Genomic DNA, 18,351 nt, shown 5'->3' with positions numbered 1-18,351 from the left:
TGATCTCCCCATATGTATTTGCAAGTGACACTGTAGTACAAGTACAAGAAGAAGAGCCAGCAATGCAACATTGTGAAGTGTTTCATCATCCCATACATTAGGCCCATGGAACCCATGTGTAGTGTCCCAGTCATAAGTTCCTACTTGTTTGAATATATTAACAAAGAATTTAAACAGTAATAAATATTATATTAAACATTGTATTTAAACAACAACAACTCCCTACTTGTATTAAATTTGGCAACAGTTTAGGTATGAAATAGCAGTGAAAGACTTTTGGAGACACAGACAGACAGACTGAGGTCAGATTGATTGATTGATTGATACAACCATTTGTACATAGATACTCTCTGGACTTGGTGGCTTAACAATTACAAAAACTAAACCAGAATTCCTCAAAAAACCCTCATACTGCTGTACACCTAACTGGGGTTCTCCTCACCCAGAGCCCTGTGGAAGAACAGTTTTCACTGCCTCCCTAAACATTGTGGGGGCCATCCTGACCTCAGAGGGGCAATCTTTTCCAGAGAGAGAAGACTACTATCAAGGTTGCCCTCTGGCCCCAACCCCCAACCTCTTGGGCGGTTGGAACCCTCAGAGCCTGTTCCTGATTGGCACACCTGGACTTAATGCAATGAGGACCAAGGATCCACAGGTAATGAGGACCTAAGCCATAAAGGGCTTTAAAGGTAATAACCAGCATCCCGAACTAGGCCCAGAAGCGTACTGGCAGCCAGTGCCTCCACTGCAACTTAGGTGTTACTCTGCTAAACTGGATCCCAGCAGAAAGCAAGTAGGTAGCAGTGTCCTATGTCACCTGCAACTTTCAGGTTGTTTTCAAGAGGACCCAGATGTAGAACAAATCCCAGTAATCTGTGTGTAGGACTTGCAGCAAAGGAATAGCATCTTCCAAGAACAGGATGGGCAACCTTGGAGTTATTGAGGACTGCATGTCATTTTGGAAGGGAGAGGGGGATGATGATGCCAAGTGGGCAGGACTCCATCATGCATGATTGAAGATTCATGTTCTTTCTTGGATCTGGAGCAAAGGACTATGTGTACGTATGTTTTAATTGCGTTATGCTTACTTAAGGTCTTACATTACAACTTCCATTTGTTTCTCATTCCACTAATGGTGGGAAATGAGGTAGTCCATTTTCAGCAGGAATGGCCAGAGGGATCTTTGGGAGCTGCAAAAAGGAAGGTTGGAAGGGGCGGGGGGGGGGGCACTTGAATCCTAAAACTGCAAATTGTCTACCTTTTTCTAGCAGGGTCCCAGCAGGCCAACAATCCTATAAACTGGTAGCTTCATATGCTGAGATTACCTACTTAGAGAGCCAGTTTGGTGGTGTAGTTAAGGCATCAGGCTAGAAATCAGGAGACTGTGAGTTCTAGTCCTGCCTGAGGCACAAAGCCAGCTGGGTGACCTTGGGCCAGTCCCTCTCTCTCAGGAGGAGGCAACAGCAAATCTGAATTCTTGCAAAGAAAACTGCAGGGTCTAGTCCAGGCAGTCGCCAGGAGTCAACACTGACTCAAAGGCACCAAAAACAAACAATACAAACAAACCCTACTTAGAATTCCCAGCTAACCCCAGGGTGAAGAAACCTGCTTGTGCTAGTTGTTCCCCTACCCAGATTTCATGTGTGTGTGAATGTACGAAACACACACACACAAGCCCTTCTGGAAACGTTGAGATTCCTCCTCTCATTATGATACATGCCCCTTTCTTCTCAGGGGCCATGTGTCAGTGTGGATGTGGGCAGGGGGCGTGTGTGTGAGTGAGGGCTGCATTTCTAAAGCTTACTTTCATCACAACCCCATATTTATATTTAGACTAGAATGAGTCATTCTGCAGCTTCTGAACTGGTGCCTCCTTCCTGCAGCCTCTTCAAACTAACAATTACCTCATCAAGAGCGAGTCCTCCTCTTCGCCAGGCAGGTGTAAATGTTGCTGCATTTTTCTCCCCTGAGGCTATTTACTTTGCTGAGCTGAGTTTGGCTTTCCCCTTCTCTTTTCTGTCTTTTTCCAATAATAAATCCCTTCTGCAAGGGCTAAGTTGCCCTCCTGACCCCACCTGACATCTTTCCTCCTGTTTTTTCCCCCCAGTTGGTTTAGTCTATGTTTTTCCTCCTCGTTCCTTTTCTAGAAATCTATGGCCTCTTTCCCCAACCTGGTGTCCTCCAGATGTGTAGGGACAACTCCCGGAATACCCAGTGCATGTAAGAGTTGTGGGTCCAAACTCATCTGGAAGACACCAGGCTGGAGAAGCTGCTCTAGAAGGGATGAGATGAATCACATTTGCTTCCTTGCTCTTTCTAATGTGAGTTGAAATGGACTTAAATGTAATCCAGTGTTTGTCAACCTTGGGAACTTTAAGATGTGTGGACTTCAACTCCCAGAATTCCCCAGCCAGCCATGCTGGCTGGGGAATTCTGGGAGTTGAAGTCCACACATCTTAAAATCCCCAAGGTTGACAAACGCTGTTCTAGAAGGACCAGACAAAAGATTGGAAAACATCCAATGTATAGTTGGATAGTTTGAGATAGTGGGGCAGATTGCAACCGCAGCCTGGAAGACAGCTTCTATGAGGCTGGAGCAGGACCTCGGCATTCTAAGAAAATACTAACATGATCTCTCCCTTTTCTTCAGAGAGAGAAGGAGAGGGAGAGATCATCTTTCTTTTCATTTCCAAGGCTTCCTTTTGCTCCTAGATGGACCTACACTAGATCAAGCACTGAACCTTCGAGATTTGAACTGGTGATATGAAATAATGAAACAATAGTCATTCCTAGATGGTAACATTTTAAGCAAAATAACACTTCTTCCTTTTTGCTTTCCCTTCCTTCTCCTCCTCTTTTTCTTCCCCGTCCCATTCTCCTTCCCCTTCTGTGCCTCCTCCTCCTTTCTTTTCCTTTTCCTCTCCTTCCCCAAAACTGTGTCCTTCAGCAGGGCCAGGTCTAGACATACTGGCACCCTCAACAGTCATATTCTGGCACCGCCTATGGTTTGGCTGATCTTCCGATTTTGTTAGACATTTCAAAAAGGCACCCTCTTCTTTCTTTTTTAATCTGAGTTTTTGAGGTTTACACTTAGGATTTTCAGCCCTGGACATTTTTTTTCTTTTCTCAGATATTTTCACCCTATTTACACTACAAAATTATATTTACCCCCTCAGCGGGCATGCTAAGAACGCGCTATTACTGCTTTTCACTTTTTTATTGTGTTTTTGAGAGTCTTTTCAATTTGGGGACCCCCTTAAATTTGGCCTCTCTAGGCCTGCCCTTCAGATGTATTCAGTCAGCAGCTCCCAGCTAGCATAAAAATATAAAACACTGCTTGCATTGAACTAAAGGATATTCTTTCATTTCAGCTGCAGCAACCCAGCCAAGTAATTATTTCACTGTATATAAACATATCTGTGCTATCCATTGTAATGGGTAGAGTAACTGATATGCAAAGAGTCCCCCATTGGGGGGAGATGGGCGGGGATAAGTTTGACAAATAAATAAATAAATAAATAAATAAATAAATAAAAATAAATAAATAAATAAATAAATAAATAAATAAATAAATAAATAAATAAAAGTGGAGGCAGATGTGATTGAGTCGAGGTCCTGGGGACTTCATGGACATAGGCAGGCAGTTTTCTTGGCAACAGTACAAAAGAGATTTGCCATCACCTTCTTTGAGGATTTTTTTTTTAATCTTCCCAATTTAACTTTCAACCTTGGGATTTCTAGATCAGTGTTTCCCAACCTTGCCAACTTTAAGATGTGTGGACTTCAACTCCCAGAATCCCCCAGGCAGCATGGGATGCGTTAGATGCACGCTGCAGCATTGGATGCATGTTGGCTAGGGAATTCTGGGAGTTGAAGTCCACACATCTTAAAGTTGGCAAGGTTGGGAAAGTCTCCATTCAACTACCATAAGATCTGTCTCTGCTTTACTTTTCAAGATCAGCCTAAATTGGCTAGGTGCTGCTACTAAGCAAGGCATTATTCATATGTGCAATCATTTAATCAATTAAAGCATTTCCATCTTGCCTTTCCCTCACATACAGTAACACACCAGACAATTTAGAGTCAAGAACATGATCTACGGAAACTATAATCTGAAAAATCACCATGTAGGCCTGTGCACCCATAGCCATTGAAAAACTAGATCGTGCTATTTAAGGAGAAGCTCAGCTAAGCCCATGAGTTCATTGGAACAACACTTACCTATTGATTTATTTTATTTAAAAAGGTTTATATGGCCGCCTATCTTAAACAACTCTGGGCAGCTCACACCAACAGTAAAACCAGTAACTATAAAACAACCATAAAACAATCAAGCAGTAAAACAATCAAACAAAAACAAAGACCTGGTGCCTTAATCATCCCCTTGGGATGCCCTACAGCAAACTCCACCCTCATTCCATTCTATCTATTCTATTTTACCTATCCCAGTCCCTCCATAAAAAGCCAGATCTTGATGGCCATCCAAAAGGCTGAAAGGATGGGGGCCTGCTGAATCTCCAGGTGGAGGGTGTTCCATAAGGTAGGGACAGACACGGAAAAAGCACGCTTCCAAGGTCCCACTAGGTGACAGGGAAGGGATCTGGAGCAAGCCCACCCTATCTGATCTAGTGGGATGGGCAGATATTCTTAGGGAGAGGCGGTCCCACAAATAACCAGGTCCCGTGCCATGTAGAGCTTTAAAGGTGATAACCAGCACCTTGAATCACATCTGGATGGAAACTGGGAGCCAGTACAGCTCGCGCAATAGAGGTGTAACATGGGCAAACCTATAAACACCCACTACTGGGTGGGCCGCTGCATTCTGGACCAGTTGTAACTTCCAAGTGTCTTCAAGGGCAGCTCTGTGTAAAGCGCATTGCAGTAATTCAAATGGGAAGTGACTATGGCGTGAGTGACTGTGAGCAAGGCCTACCGGTCCAGGAAAGGCCGCTATTGGCACGCAAGACAGATCTGTGCAAAGGCCCCCTAGCCACAGCTGACTCTGCCCATCAAGCAGGAGCCGTGAGTCCAGAGGGACTCCCAAATTGTGCTTGAGCTCGGTCTGGGGGAGTGCAACCCCATCCAGACTCAAAGATGACAAATCACCAGAGTCTGGCCGGGGGGGGAGGGGGAGGAGGGCGGACAAAAACCCACAGCCACTCTGTCTTGCCAGGGTTGAGCCAAAGTCGGTTCATCCCCAGCTACATATTTGTGGCTCCCAAAAATTCAGCAATAAAATTTAGTGGTGTGGAAGTTTTGCTAATTTTTGGAAAATGCTAAAATAAGTTATTAACCCTCCCACACACCCCAACAGGTAAAATTCCCAGGTCTCCCTGAACAACAATATTATGTCACTGTCATGCTCCTTTGGCCCTTAAATGTTGTCATCTGGTGGGACCTAGGAAGCAACCTTTTATGTAGACACGTCTACCTTGTGGAACAGACTCCCCTCTGAGATGAGGAGGATCCCAACCCTTCTTGCCTTCTGGAAGGCTGTTAAGACTTGGCTTTCCCCCCAGGTGCTGGGTCAAGAAGGGAGGGGAGCTGTGATGAAATGCAGTAGAGATCCAGGTTCTCAGGAAGGAGGGAGCGCATGCCAGGAGGGAAAGGAGACAGTCCAGAGCAGGAGCATGGGAAGAGACTTAAGACAGCCACTCCCTAGATTCTCCCAGGGTATATCCATTAGGCTAGCATAGTACAGATTTAGTCTGGCAAGATTCTGTCTATATGGTCTAAGCAATAAAGAACCAAACTTGGCTGGATTGTTTCCCTGTTGTTCTTGGGCTAGGCCTGACAGGAATCTAGCATTTGTAGTTCTGTGAAGGGACTGCTATGGCACTTGAAAATATGGGATAGTTTTTAATTTTGTATATTGTTATTTGTTATCTGCACAGAGTTATTTTATACAATATAGGCAGCCATACAAATCTTATAAATAAATACATAAAACTTTTAAAAATTGGTTTTGGGTTGCTATATGTTTGCTTAACACTGTGACATAATCTGAATGGTTAGAAGCCAAGCCATACCAGTTTTGCACTAACTGAAGCTTCCAGGCAACTTCAAGGGCAGCACTATCTAGAATATGTTGAAGTAGTCAAACTGTGCCCTTTAGATGTATGGGGACTAAAAAAAATACATGAATCCCCATGATATTAGGAACTATGAGAAATACAACCCAACATATATGGAGGAAAGGCTGAATTAAGCTAAGTGTGAGGCTAGCTAGAAGATCTTTCTGCAGGACAGAGTGATCATTAGCTAAAGCAATTTAGAAGAACTCTTAGTCATAACCACTTCTTGATTTTTCAAATGCCAATCCACTTTTCAGAACATTGCCAGACTATGTCCCTGCATGTACAGAGGAAATGCAATGCCAGTCAAAATAGGCTGCAACTCAATCCAGGATTAGCAGTCTTTCTGACCATGCCTAGTGGCACTAGATGGCATAGCTGGGATGCTGCCAATGACCCAATACTAATTCCTTACCATTATCCCTTTTCTTGGTGGCACTGTGGTCACCTGTGTTCTTATTTATTTATTTGATTTCTTAGCTGTATATAACAATAGTTATAGGACAACTACCATTTTTCCAACAAGCAATCAATAGGCAGAAATAGTACCACAACCCTATATAACAAGCAAATGTACTTTCAAAAACATCACCAGATATTAATATTGTTGAGAAGGGGTCAGCCTGCAGTTGCAGAGAGCCCTGGAAGAAGCAGATAATCTAGCCCCCTTTCAGCCTGGTTTCAGGCCAGGATTCAGTACAGTAATTGCACTTGCTGATGATGTGCGGTGGAGCTGGGATGGAAGTGGTTGTGCTCCTTGATTCCTCAGCAGCCTCAAGCATGGTATTCTTCTGGACTGGCTGCAGGGTTAGGAATTGGAGGCATGTTTTAAGGTGGTTCTCTTCCTTTCTTCATGGCCAGTTCCAGTTAGTGTTAGCAGGGAAGGAGAGGTCATCCCCTAGGCCTCTCTTATGTGGGATACCTCAGGGTTGGACACTCTCTCCCCTCCTGTTTAACATCTACATGAAGCTGCTAGGTGGGTCATTTGCCAGTTTGGGGTTCAATATTCTTAATATGCTGATGATACCCAATTATATCTTTTGACTGGTCAACTGAAGCTGTTGAGGTCCTGCCCCAGTGCCTGGCGGCTGTGCAGGGTTGATGGGGAGGAACCAACTCCAATTCAATCCTACCAAGACCAAGTGGCTGTGGATATAAGAGCCTCCTGGACCTGAGGATTTTCCACCTATATTCTCAGATGAGATAGCATTTCCCCATTCAAGAGTGGCACGCCCTCAGGACTCACAGATCCTGCCCAAAGAGCAGGTAGCAGTTGTAACCAAGGGGGCCTTTGCACAGCTCCATCTGATGTGCCAGTTATGCTATTTCCTTGATCAGGAGGCCCTTCAAACAATCACTCATGACCTAAATCACCTCAAGGCCTGACTATGCCCTTGGAAACCACCTGGAAGCTTCAACTAGTCCAGAATGCAGCAATGTGACATCCCTGCTTCATGAGCTGTACTGGTTGCCAGTATTGTTCAAGGTGCGATTCAAAGTGCTGGTCATCACCTATAAAGCCCTCATGGCACAGGACCAAGTTATTTGAGGAACCATCTATGTCCCACATCTTCTGCCCAGCCAATAGAGTTGGCAAGCTCCAGGTCCCTTCGATCAAACCGTGCCATCTCTCAGGACCCAGGAAGCATGCCTTCTCTGTTGCGGTACCTGCCCTCTGGAAATCTGTGTGGCTCCCATCTTGTTGACATTCTGTAAGGTTCTGAAGATCTGATTGTTCTCCTAGACCTTGGGTTGTGCTGGATGAGGCCCTTTGTTACATGTGTTTTGTCTCTGTTTTTGCAGAGAGCAACCGGATCTCATCTTGTTTTGCTTTGTATCGTATTTTATAGTTTATTACAGTGGTACCTCGGGATACGAACTTAATCCGTTCCGTGACTCTGGGCGTATCCCGAGTTGGTCGTAACCCGAAGGAAATTTCCCCATAGGGTTCAATGTAAATCCGGTTAATCCGTTCCGCCCTCTGAATTTGGTCGCACCCCGAGGCAAATTTCCCCATAGGGTTCAATGTAAATCCGGTTAATCCGTTCCGCCCTCCGCCCGAATTTGGTCGCAACCCGAGGCAATTTCCCATAAGGTTCAATGTAATTACCGTTAATCCGTTCTGGCGTCCACGGACCACACGGAAAGCGGCCGGGCGCGGCGTGGTGCGGCGCGAAAATGGCCGGGTGCAGCGTGGCGCGGCGTGAAAACGGCGCGGCGCGGCGCGAAAACGGCCCGGCGCGGCGCAGCCCGGCGCGAAAACGGCCCGGCGCGGCGCGAAAACAGCCCGGCACGGCGCGAAAACGGCCGCGGACCACGCGGCAGGGCCGGAAAAACAGCCGCGGACCACGTGGCACGGGCGGAAAAATGGCCGCGGACCACGTGGCACGGGCAGAAAATGGCCGCGGACCACGTGGCATGGGCGGAAAATGGCTCGTACCCCGAGGCGGAGTTCGCAAACCGAGGTAAAATTTTGGGGCCAGAGCTGGTCGTAACCCGAAAAATTCGCAAGCAGAGGCGTTCGTATCCCGAGGTATCACTGTATATTGTAAGGTGCCCGGAATCAGTTTGGAGTCAGTGACACATAGGTTGAATTAAATTAATAAACAAACAAACAAACAGGAAGCCTCCCAGCCAGGTTGGACTGCAATTCTCCTAATTCCCAGCCAGCAGAAGGATCAAAGGAAAACCCAAGACACACAGAGGGCATTTCTTTTTGGAATTGCTTCAGTAGTATTTTTCAGCCTCACGTTTGGTGAAATTTGAACTTTTGGCCAGCTCTTGCATGATGCAGCTGGGAAGTCCCATGGTGCAGAATTCAGGGGTTGGCTTCCTTACTTTCTGTCTTTCCCTTATAAGGCCATCTCTGCATATGTCAATAGATTGCCTAATGCATTCTATATGCTGCTAAAGAAAAGCTGAAATGTAACATCAGCTTCTGTGTTTCATTCTGAATCCAGAGGGCTGATCATCCTCGGTAGAAAGGGTTGTATGTGTGCAATCCCTCAAGACAGCTCCTTTCTTTGCATTTCATCCTCAGTGACCCATGCTGTCAAAGGTGAGAGCAATGAGACAAACTGATTGTGGGAAGAATGTGTGCAAAGTGGCCAAAACAAAGGTTCAGAAATGGCCTCTGCACAAACCTATCCAGTGACACCCTTCTTCTGAGAGTGCTCTGAAAAGCCCCCAAATATGGTTCATGTAACTCACAATTCGGCCAGTTAAGTCGAGCAATTCTGTCAGTACAAGGAGGAGAGGGTGGAAGGATCACTCTATCTCAAACCTTCTGAGCAAACACAAAGAGGAGAGAAGGGACTGAAGAAATGAATCCCCTTTTTCTCTCATTTAAAAAATAAATCACAATTGCCCTTCCATTGTTGGCTCTTTTTTAGGCCTTTATCAACACCAGAGCTCTGACACTGTAGAGCAGTGCTTCTCAACCTTAGCAGCTTTAAGATTTGTGGACTTCAACTCCCAGAATTCCCCAGCCAGCAAGGCTGGCTGGGGAATTCTGGGAGTTGAAGTCCACAAATCTTAAAGTTGCTAAGGTTGAGAAACACTGCTGTAGAGGGAAGAGGATGAAACTGACCACATGGTTTTAGAGGGATTGCAAAATGAAATCTAACTCATGGGATGGCAATTCCTCTTTTTACTTCCTTCCTTCTATGCAAAGGCTTTGCAACTTTTTGGGGGCCCTGGAATTCTCTCTCCAAGGACAGCACCGTTGCATTCTCAGCTTTCTAACATGTTTCTAGTCTGCAATGACTATGAAAATGCATCTAAAGCTGAGAAGGCTTGGAAGGCTCTTAAAAGTCTAGGCGGATGTATGTCTGAGGGAGAGAGAAAGTGACTGAGACAAGCAGCACAACTTTTAAGCTTCTCAAATGGCATAATTAGCATGACTTATGTAAACCACTTAAATATGCAAAGTATATCAGACAAAAATGACAAAACATAAGCAAGAAATCCTTCGTTTCCATACTTTATACATGTTGTCAATTTTTGCTCTTACATACTCCATCGTTTGGTGGAAGAATTTTAATTACATTAGCTGGTATTTGTTGAATGTCATTTTGCACCGGCATGCATTCTCTTTCTAATCAGGAGAGTTTAAAAACAAGAAAACAACAACTAGCAAGAAACATGAATAACAACTGACAACATTGTTTTAAAAGAACTCGCAAGTTGCTGAGGGGTTTAAGCTCTGGCAGCCGCTGTTTCTTTAAGACCTATAACTCCAAAACTAACTTGCCAAATGAAATTGTCTTTGTGACTTGTGGCAGGGAACAGCCCTGGGCCCAGGCGTGACATGGCCACATTGTGGTACAAACAGCTTGCTTGAGTCCAGTGCTACCACACTGGATTCCAGGACATAACTGGGATTGACCCAAAAGGAAGGAAGGAAGGAAGGAAGGAAGGAAGGAAGGAAGGAAGGAAGGAAGGAAGGAAGAGTTGCAATGTATCATACTGTATGTGAAAATTATTACCTAAAAGAGACAATACCTGCAATCTTGCATCTAATAATTTGCTCCATAATATTTTAAAGTATTTACATAGCATTTTTACCCTTTGTCCAGGCCCTGCTGAGAATCAGTTGTGAACTCCTCTAACACCGAGGCCCCTGCTCCCATTTTTACAGTCAAGTTGGGGCGATGGTTAAGGGTTGGAGAAGACTCAGTTTTCCTTCTCCCTTTCCCTTTCTCCGTGGTGGATCTCAGTGGGCGACGTTGGGCCAGTCACTCTCTCTCCAACCAACCAGTCTCACAGAGTGGTCGTGGTGGGGAAAGTTGGAGGAGAGAGTGCTGGGTGCGCTGCCATGAACTCCTAAAGGAAAACCATGGTTAAAAAAAATCTAAAGCTTAAAGCAATTGATGAGGAAATTGTTTCAGGCCAGGATGTTTGCAATCAGATAAGAAACATTAGGTTATTGTAATTAAGAACTGCCCAGGGGTGAAAACGCAGTTCTACAGAAGTGAAGGGGTGAAAGGGTCAGTCTGGGCTGGGGGAGACCAAGATTCACAGGCCCAATGTCACAATGAGTTCTTGCCTACCTCACAGAAGGGTTGTTCAAACACACATAAGCTATCTTGAGCTCAGGGAGGCCAGGTGGTTCAAACTTAACCATCATCAACCTCCAAGGTGTCAGAACGCAGACTTGGGAAGGATCAGCTGACTCCCTTGCAGGATACTTGCTTTTCACTGATAATTGCTTTGGCTGAGAAAGACCTTTGCATATTATGTTGTATCTTGTTATTTTATGGGTATGAGGTTGAGCCTTGATGGCGGTGAAAAGTACTTTCACACAACTGAACTTGCAATGTAGTACATATTTTAAAGCCACCTAGTTAAACGAGGAACCCTGCAAACAGGAATTGGAGGAATGCTTTCAATGGCTGAACGTACAAATGGCATTTTGGATCCATTTCCCCTGCACCAGTGTTGTCCAAACTTGGCCACTTTAAGATGAGTGGACTTCAACTCCCAGAATTCCCCAGCCAGCATGGCTGGCTGGGGAATTCTGGGAATTGAAGTCCACTCATCTTAAAGTGGCCAAGTTTGGACAACACTGCCCTACACCAACACACCCTCCCCTTTGCTTGAGGGAGATAAGAGTGTCATGCTATCTTCCATGGTCAAGCCAGGGTTGTTTGTAAGCAGCTTAAGCTAGAAGCATAATCAAACCTTGAATGGAAAGGTTCTCTTTCCAGTGAGCAGGGTGTTTTTATTTTATTTATTTATTTATCAATCAATTCCACATGCAAATAAAAACAGAAATGAGTTTCCAGTCAGAGGTGTCTGTGGGGTGTGGTCAAAAAAGTCAAAGTGGGCACCGCAGTGCTGTGACTGAAGCTCTTTCTGGTTTTTATGTGCATTGCACATAAAGAAACAGAAAGAGTTTCAATCACACCGTTGCAGCCACTATTTTGACTTCTTTGATCACACCTTGCAGACACCCCTGCTTCCAATACACGTTAAAAAAAAAAAAAAAACACTAAGACCCTACCAAAGATCCATGGTAGGAAAACTGACTTTATGGAGACTGACAGGGCCAGCCATACAATTAGACAGAGAATGACAATGAAGCGTTGGAGGCACAGAAGCCTGTCCCAGTTCCCTTAATCTAGCCTGCTGTAGTGGAGGACAGTTTCTGTCAGCCCTTCAAGGTAGAGCAGACTAGGAAATCAAAGTCACGCAGGCCAATATTATCTTTATTATAAAGCTATAGTAGCAGAATCTTGCAATCTGAATGCGCTTCTCCCCTCCCCGCCTTTATCTTCATGAGAACTAGGGAGGGGCTTCTTTGAGATATTTTCTCAAGCTATTTTCTTGGGCCCGGGCTCAAGACCATCTTATTATTGCCAATTATCTTGGTAGTGGCTCTTCCTCCTGCCCTTCTCCTCTTTCCTCTACAGAATCCCACTGCCAGTGTCCAAATGAGGCGGCCACTGCTGGGGAACAGTTTCAGCCCATGGAAAGGGGGGGGGGGTTTCTTCCCCTCGGACAGCAAATGACTTGCCGTCCCTGACTTCTCCCACTCAGACAATATTGGAGCCGCCAGAGTTGAGGGGCTCTGTGCAAAATGCTTTCTGGGGACCCTAAGCCCAAACTTCTGGGAACATCCCTCAGTTTCTCTTCTCACCCTGCTATCTTCCTCTTCCTGGGCCCCCTCTCTGCTCCCTTTCCTCTCCTGTGGAAAGGGAGAGGGGGGGGGGGACTTAACCGAGTGGGAAATGAAGCAGCCTGTTTTCCGGATGTGCATAATAAGCACATCGAACCCTAAACTCACCAGATGGGAGGCAACAGGGAACGGAAGGGCAACACGAACCTCGCCTGGCCAGTTACTAGAATGCATCCGCTAAGCTGTTTCCTGGGCTGCTCAGGGTTGTGTGAACACAACCTTTCGGGGTTCCTCTCCCCATTCCTCCCACTGTGGGCCCTCTCGGGCTGCGAGCCGCTCCTGGGGCGTCCCTGGCAGTGGCTGCCCTGGAGGGGAACAGCGTTCACGAACAGGGGCCGGTGGGCTTTCTTTTCTTCCCGCTCCGGGCCCGAAACGGACTTCCCCCTGGGCCTCCGAAGTCAGGCTCACGGGCGTCGGAGGCCGGCCGCCTCCACTGCCCGGCCCGGTTCCGCTGCCTGGGACGCGCCGCCACCTGCCCAGCTCCTCTCGCCTCTGCTCAGGCCGGCCAGCGACTTGTCCCCGCTTGCCCGGCACTCGGCTCTGATTGGCTGACGGGAGAAAGTCTCGCCCGGGAAAGAGGCGAGGACTCCACGCTGACGTCATGGGGAAACCCCCGGCCCTCGCCTTACCCCCGGGCGTCCGCGCCAGACGCAGCACTACGCGGGAGAGCCAGCAGCGAGCGGAGCCGGCCAGCGCCTGTCCCTGTCGGAACTGGGCTCTCGAAGCGACGAGTTGAGGAAAGCTGAACGAGCGCCTCCCCTCCCCCGAAATGATGCCGACCAAAACGCCGCGCAAGCCCGCGCTGCAGAACTCCGCGCCCTCAGGTAGTAGCCGGGCGCGATCCGCCTCCGATGGCTTCTAGCCGGGCGGGCCTGGCCCGGCGAGGCGCCTCTTGGGTTCGTGTCCCTGCGCTCCAGATGGGGCCCCAGAGCGTCGGGCGATCTCAGGCTGAGCGGGTGGGTTAACTGGCCGAGAGGCAGCCCTTCTTAGCGAAGTGGATCGATCGTGGATGGGCATCGCCCCGACCCGGTTCCTCCCACCCCGAGCCAGGCAGTTTCTTCTCCTCTGAAGGATCTGCTCGTGATTCTTGAATTCGCCCCTCTGCGTGAGGACGGTGCCTGAACGTTCCCAGGACATGTCTGAGTCTGCGATCCAAACCTAATCTTCGAATCTGTCAACTCAACTGCATAGTGTAGAATTCTCACCCAGTGGGTCTCTTCTCCTTTTCCTCTTTCCCTGTCGTCTTCTCTCCCAAGATCACCAAGGCCTGGAGAAACAGGTGATAGCCCAGCCGGTTGCTATGGATCACCTGCTGGCTCAAGATTCAGGCTTTTAGAGCTGCTGGGCTCACTGGGAGCTGGGGCCCTGAGCCTCTCAGGAAGGGGGATTTAGCAGAGATGTGAAGACCATTTTATTAGTGGTGAAGGCTCCAGGCTAGAAAGCAGGAGGCTGTGAGTTCTAGTCCTGCCTTAGGCATGAAAGCTGGCTGGGTGGCTTGGGGCTCAGGCTCCGGCTCGGCCAACAAGCCGGTCAGTCAATTCATGTTTCAACCAATGGATCAGCATTTGATGATCTGAAAAGCGGACCTTGCACCTGCAGGAAAACTCTAGAAAGAAAAATTCAGAAAGGGATAAAGTTCAACATGGTAGAAGGACATTAGAGCAGGTCTCCCGTGTGTTCTGAGAACATCTTAGAGGTCAATTCCCATTGTAGCACTCATGGTAGCCCCATACACTTGCAGCACACCATTTTAGAGGAACACTGCATAGGACATTTGATGGTCTGTAGAGACGTTATTCTAAGGGGTGGTTTCCCCCCATCAGCTTGTGTCTGTAGTGGCCAGTTTTCAAGACCCAACAGCCTGAGAGTAGGGACGATCTCAAGTCTGCTTGCAAAGGCTTTATTGTTTCTTGCAGGGGGAGAGAAAGAACTGCAGCTTCCACTGAAGGGAATGGGAAATTCTATCTCTGTGGAAACTTGCAGGATTTTCAGGGCATAGGAAGTTCCTTAGAGAGATTGTTCCCAACCCAGTGATGTCTGCTCTGCCAGTAGCCCTCAAGGATTTTTTGTGGAGCTCTTCCTGATCTTCTCCTGTTTCATCTCTTGAACAGGAGATGCCAGGATAAAACATGGGATCTTCTGCATGTAGAACCCAACTCTGCCCCCTCTTAGTTGATATTAGCATAATTTCTGCTCAGCCCTGTCACTGTTTCTCTTACTGTTTCAGGGCTGTTTCCTGTCTGTCTCCAACTTCTAGCCTGCCCCCCCCTTTTTTTTGTTAAAGTGATCTCTAATCCAACATAAGGAAGTGTATGGGGTGTCATTTTGATGACTGTCTTCTACTTTGTAAAAATTTTTAAAAGGTACGTTCAGCAGAAACATATCAATAGCAGTGATTCATTTCATATGCACACTCAAGGTGAAGGACCCTATAGACCCATGTTTCTCAACACTGACAACTTTAAGATGTGTGGGCCAGAGTATCTAGTGCAGTGTTTGGCTGGCTGGGAAATTCTGGGAGTTGAAGTCCACACATCTTAAAGATGCCCAGGTTGAGAAACTCTACTATAGCCTGAGTCCTAGGCACACCTGCCTGAAGGCTCTCTTTCTTAATTTAACCAATGGAGGCTACGCATCATCCATTGATCCCCCTCCATTTAACTGAATGGGGAATCCCACAGGAATTCTGTCAATGCACAACAGAACATTCTAAGTCAGGAGGGCTGTCTTTGCAACAGGGAGGCTGAAATAAACACTTAAAATTACATCAGCATATTCAGTGCAAACTGGCAATAATGTGCTTCTGTATTTTACAGTTTCGGAGTGTGCTTTGCAGCTACGCAGGATTGGGGACAAATGGAATCTCCAACAAAGGATTCTGAACCTGATCTCAAAGCTCTTCTGCCCTGGAACTTGAGAGGGTCTTGAAGAAGAGAAAAGGAAACTGAAAAAACAACAAGAACAACACCAGAGGAGGAATAATCTTTGGGAAGATGCAAACTTTATGTACTCGGAATTATAAGAGAGAATCTCCATAAGGTGGAAGAGATGAAATCTTTAAAGCATTTTGTTGCTTGTTTCCATCAACATCAACAACAACAAAGCTCCTATATGATGTTTTCAGCCACCATTTCAGGAAGTTTGTTGGTGAATGCAAATGGAGCTAATGAGAGAGGAAAAAAACTGGATTTTACTGTTTACTGACAACGTTGAATGGCCCTGGGAAATGAAGGAATCTGAAAACAGCCATCTGATCTGGAAACCTATGCAGTGCTGGCTGTTAAGCACTTTCATGCATAGTGAAAATGAATTTTTTGTGTGGATTTCCTTAGAAAATACAAATCAGTTTCTCCGCTCTGTTCTTATTTTCTAGAGTTTGGAAACCTACATGTGGGAGAATTATGTTATGTATGCATTTGTTTTGTGGAGTCCTTGCGCTCTGTTCTTATTTTCTAGAGTTTGGAAACCTACATGTGGGAGAATTATGTTATGTATGCATTTGTTTTGTGGAGTCCTTGGGGTTCTCTGAGCTTGGTTGTTTTCTTGCAAACGTTTTGTTACCTGGCTAGGTAACATCTTCAGTGGTTAGCTTACATTTGCAGGAAAACAACCAAGCTCAGAGAACTCCAAGGACTCCACAGTTCAACCCTGAGCTACAGATATTCACATTTGTTTGTTGAAATGAATGTACTTTGTTAGATGTTCATTGGTTTTATAATTAATTATATTGCAATGGGATTAAATTATAAGAGTGAAGCTGGTACCGCTGAAATACCAACTTTACACTACATGCCCTATGGGTAAGATGTTTTTGGTATATTTATTTTTGTGGGAACTTATTTTCAGGTTATTAAACGTAACTAAATATTCAATATGAATGTTCAAAACAATCTGCATCAGAGTAGATTTTAACATGTAGTCAAATGTTCTTCAGTAAAAGTAACAGTATTCTTAGCTTTACAGAATGAATTGGAACAAGTTTAGTTATGAGTTAAGAAAATACAGTTCTCTTTGTATGTTAAAAGTGATAGATTTCCTAACAGTGTTAGAACTACATAAGTAATATAAGCTTTAGCAAAGAAAATACAGATCAAAAATTACATTAAGATAGCAACTTTGGGGTGAAATTATGTGCTTGTTTTTCACTAAGGAAACAAATTGCATTATTCAATATATGTCAGCTGGATGAAGTGCGCCAGACACTTTTGAAACAGGCAAGAGTCAGTCCAGTCTACAAATTCACATGAGATCAGATCTCGATATGGATCTGTTTTCATACACTAATTACTGTATAAGAAGTTGATCCTTGTAGATATTCTTTTCCGTGTACAATTCAAGTGCTACTTCTGAAATCAAGCCCAAAGGTTTTCAGCAGATTTGCTAAGTTCCAAGCAAATATCTGAGCTGGCATTCAAATCTCAGTATTTATTCTGCAACATTCTTAACATATCCTCTAAAGGTATTTCAACTGAATTCATAAGTAACTCAGAAGTCTGGTTTTTGTTACACTAACCTACATCAAAATCAGGCTATTTTCCCTAATCCCTACCCCACCCCAGTTGCAGACTGATTTGAATAAAAGTGCATACTAGAATTGTTGAATATCACCTCAAAGTTGGTATTCTTTTTTGTAAATCTCTTTGACTGTTCATTTTTAAAAACTGACTTCCTAGCATTACTTTGATTGTAGCATTATGAAGTATCATTTGAAGAATACGGTCTTTCAATATATGATCCTTGTATTCCTTGTTGACGATAACCAGGGTTGTCCATGGGAGGAGTCAAAAAAGTCAAGATTGCAGCTATGACAGCTGGTCAAAGCCTTATCCAATCTTTACATGGATCTGTTATCTTGACTTTTTTGACCTCCTGATGGCAACATTTTTTTCTTTGCATGTTTTTATATGGGAGTATTGCACAATATATTGTTTTGCTAAGCTTAGGTGTTTAATGCTAGAATTCTTGTTCGCTGGTCATGCTGCCTGTGAAGTCTCCGCATGGAAGTTAATACAACTGGAGGTTGTCAAGTTGGCGAAGATGGGTTTACAGCAACAGACATAGAAGGTTTACAACACATCTATTGGGGAAGGTGGATTTACAACACATCCATAGAGGGTTATGTTCATGTGGCAGCTTTCTTGCAAATGTCATACATGACATAGCTTTTCAGAAGAATCATTGTTTTTGTCCATGTCTTAAAAATTATTCCTTCTGTGTGGCAGCTGTTAAGTTAATAAACTTTATTTGTTAGTTCAAAAAAAAAAAGTGCTCCAGAATATAATTTCCATGGAATTTGAACATGCAGTCATATGCCTTCCACCTTTCTGTGATTGCCGATAGTACCCTATTATACAAGATTTTTAGAGAGTTCTGCTTGCTGGCGCATCTGCAGGGATTAGGGTGTCAAGAAAAAGTCAAGAGGATGGCTTTATTTGCGTAAACGTGGCCACTGTCTTGCCTTTTTTAATCCTCCTCCTACCAGCTATAAAAGCCAGCTGCCAGTTTCCCATTGCAAGTAAGGACAGGGAGGTTCAACCCAAGACAACACATGGTATCTGCCTTTTGGACAGTCTTCTTCAAACCAGAGCAATCTGGAGC

At 45.3% G+C, this 18,351-nt stretch overlaps 1 protein-coding gene across 1 annotated transcript; it reads left to right on the top strand.

Annotated features, from left to right (window-relative positions):
* The first annotated feature begins 13,525 nt into the window (after positions 1-13,525).
* On the top strand, positions 13,526-17,993 carry PMAIP1 (phorbol-12-myristate-13-acetate-induced protein 1). Its single transcript, XM_088152995.1, has 2 exons — positions 13,526-13,577; positions 15,570-17,993. The coding sequence occupies exons 1-2, from the start codon at positions 13,526-13,528 to the stop codon at positions 15,668-15,670; spliced, it is 153 nt and encodes a 50-aa protein (XP_088009121.1). The 3' UTR covers positions 15,671-17,993.
* Positions 17,994-18,351: the final 358 nt, after the last annotated feature.

This window comes from Python bivittatus, unplaced genomic scaffold, assembly GCF_059951505.1.
Source record: "Python bivittatus isolate LINGU-HERP-01145 unplaced genomic scaffold, Pbiv_v1 ctg000570_np1212, whole genome shotgun sequence".
NCBI lineage: Eukaryota > Metazoa > Chordata > Lepidosauria > Squamata > Pythonidae > Python > Python bivittatus.
This window is presented reverse-complemented; position numbering and strand designations above follow the sequence as displayed.

What these genes read in the sequence shown, in the direction of transcription:
- PMAIP1 (XM_088152995.1), top strand. Translation starts at nt 13,526, where the DNA reads ATGCCGACCAAAACGCCGCGCAAGCCCGCGCTGCAGAACTCCGCGCCC. An exon ending in GCAGAACTCCGCGCCCTCAG is followed by an intron (nt 13,578 to 15,569) that starts GTAGTAGCCGGG and finishes TGTATTTTACAG; the next exon opens with TTTCGGAGTGTGCTTTGCAG.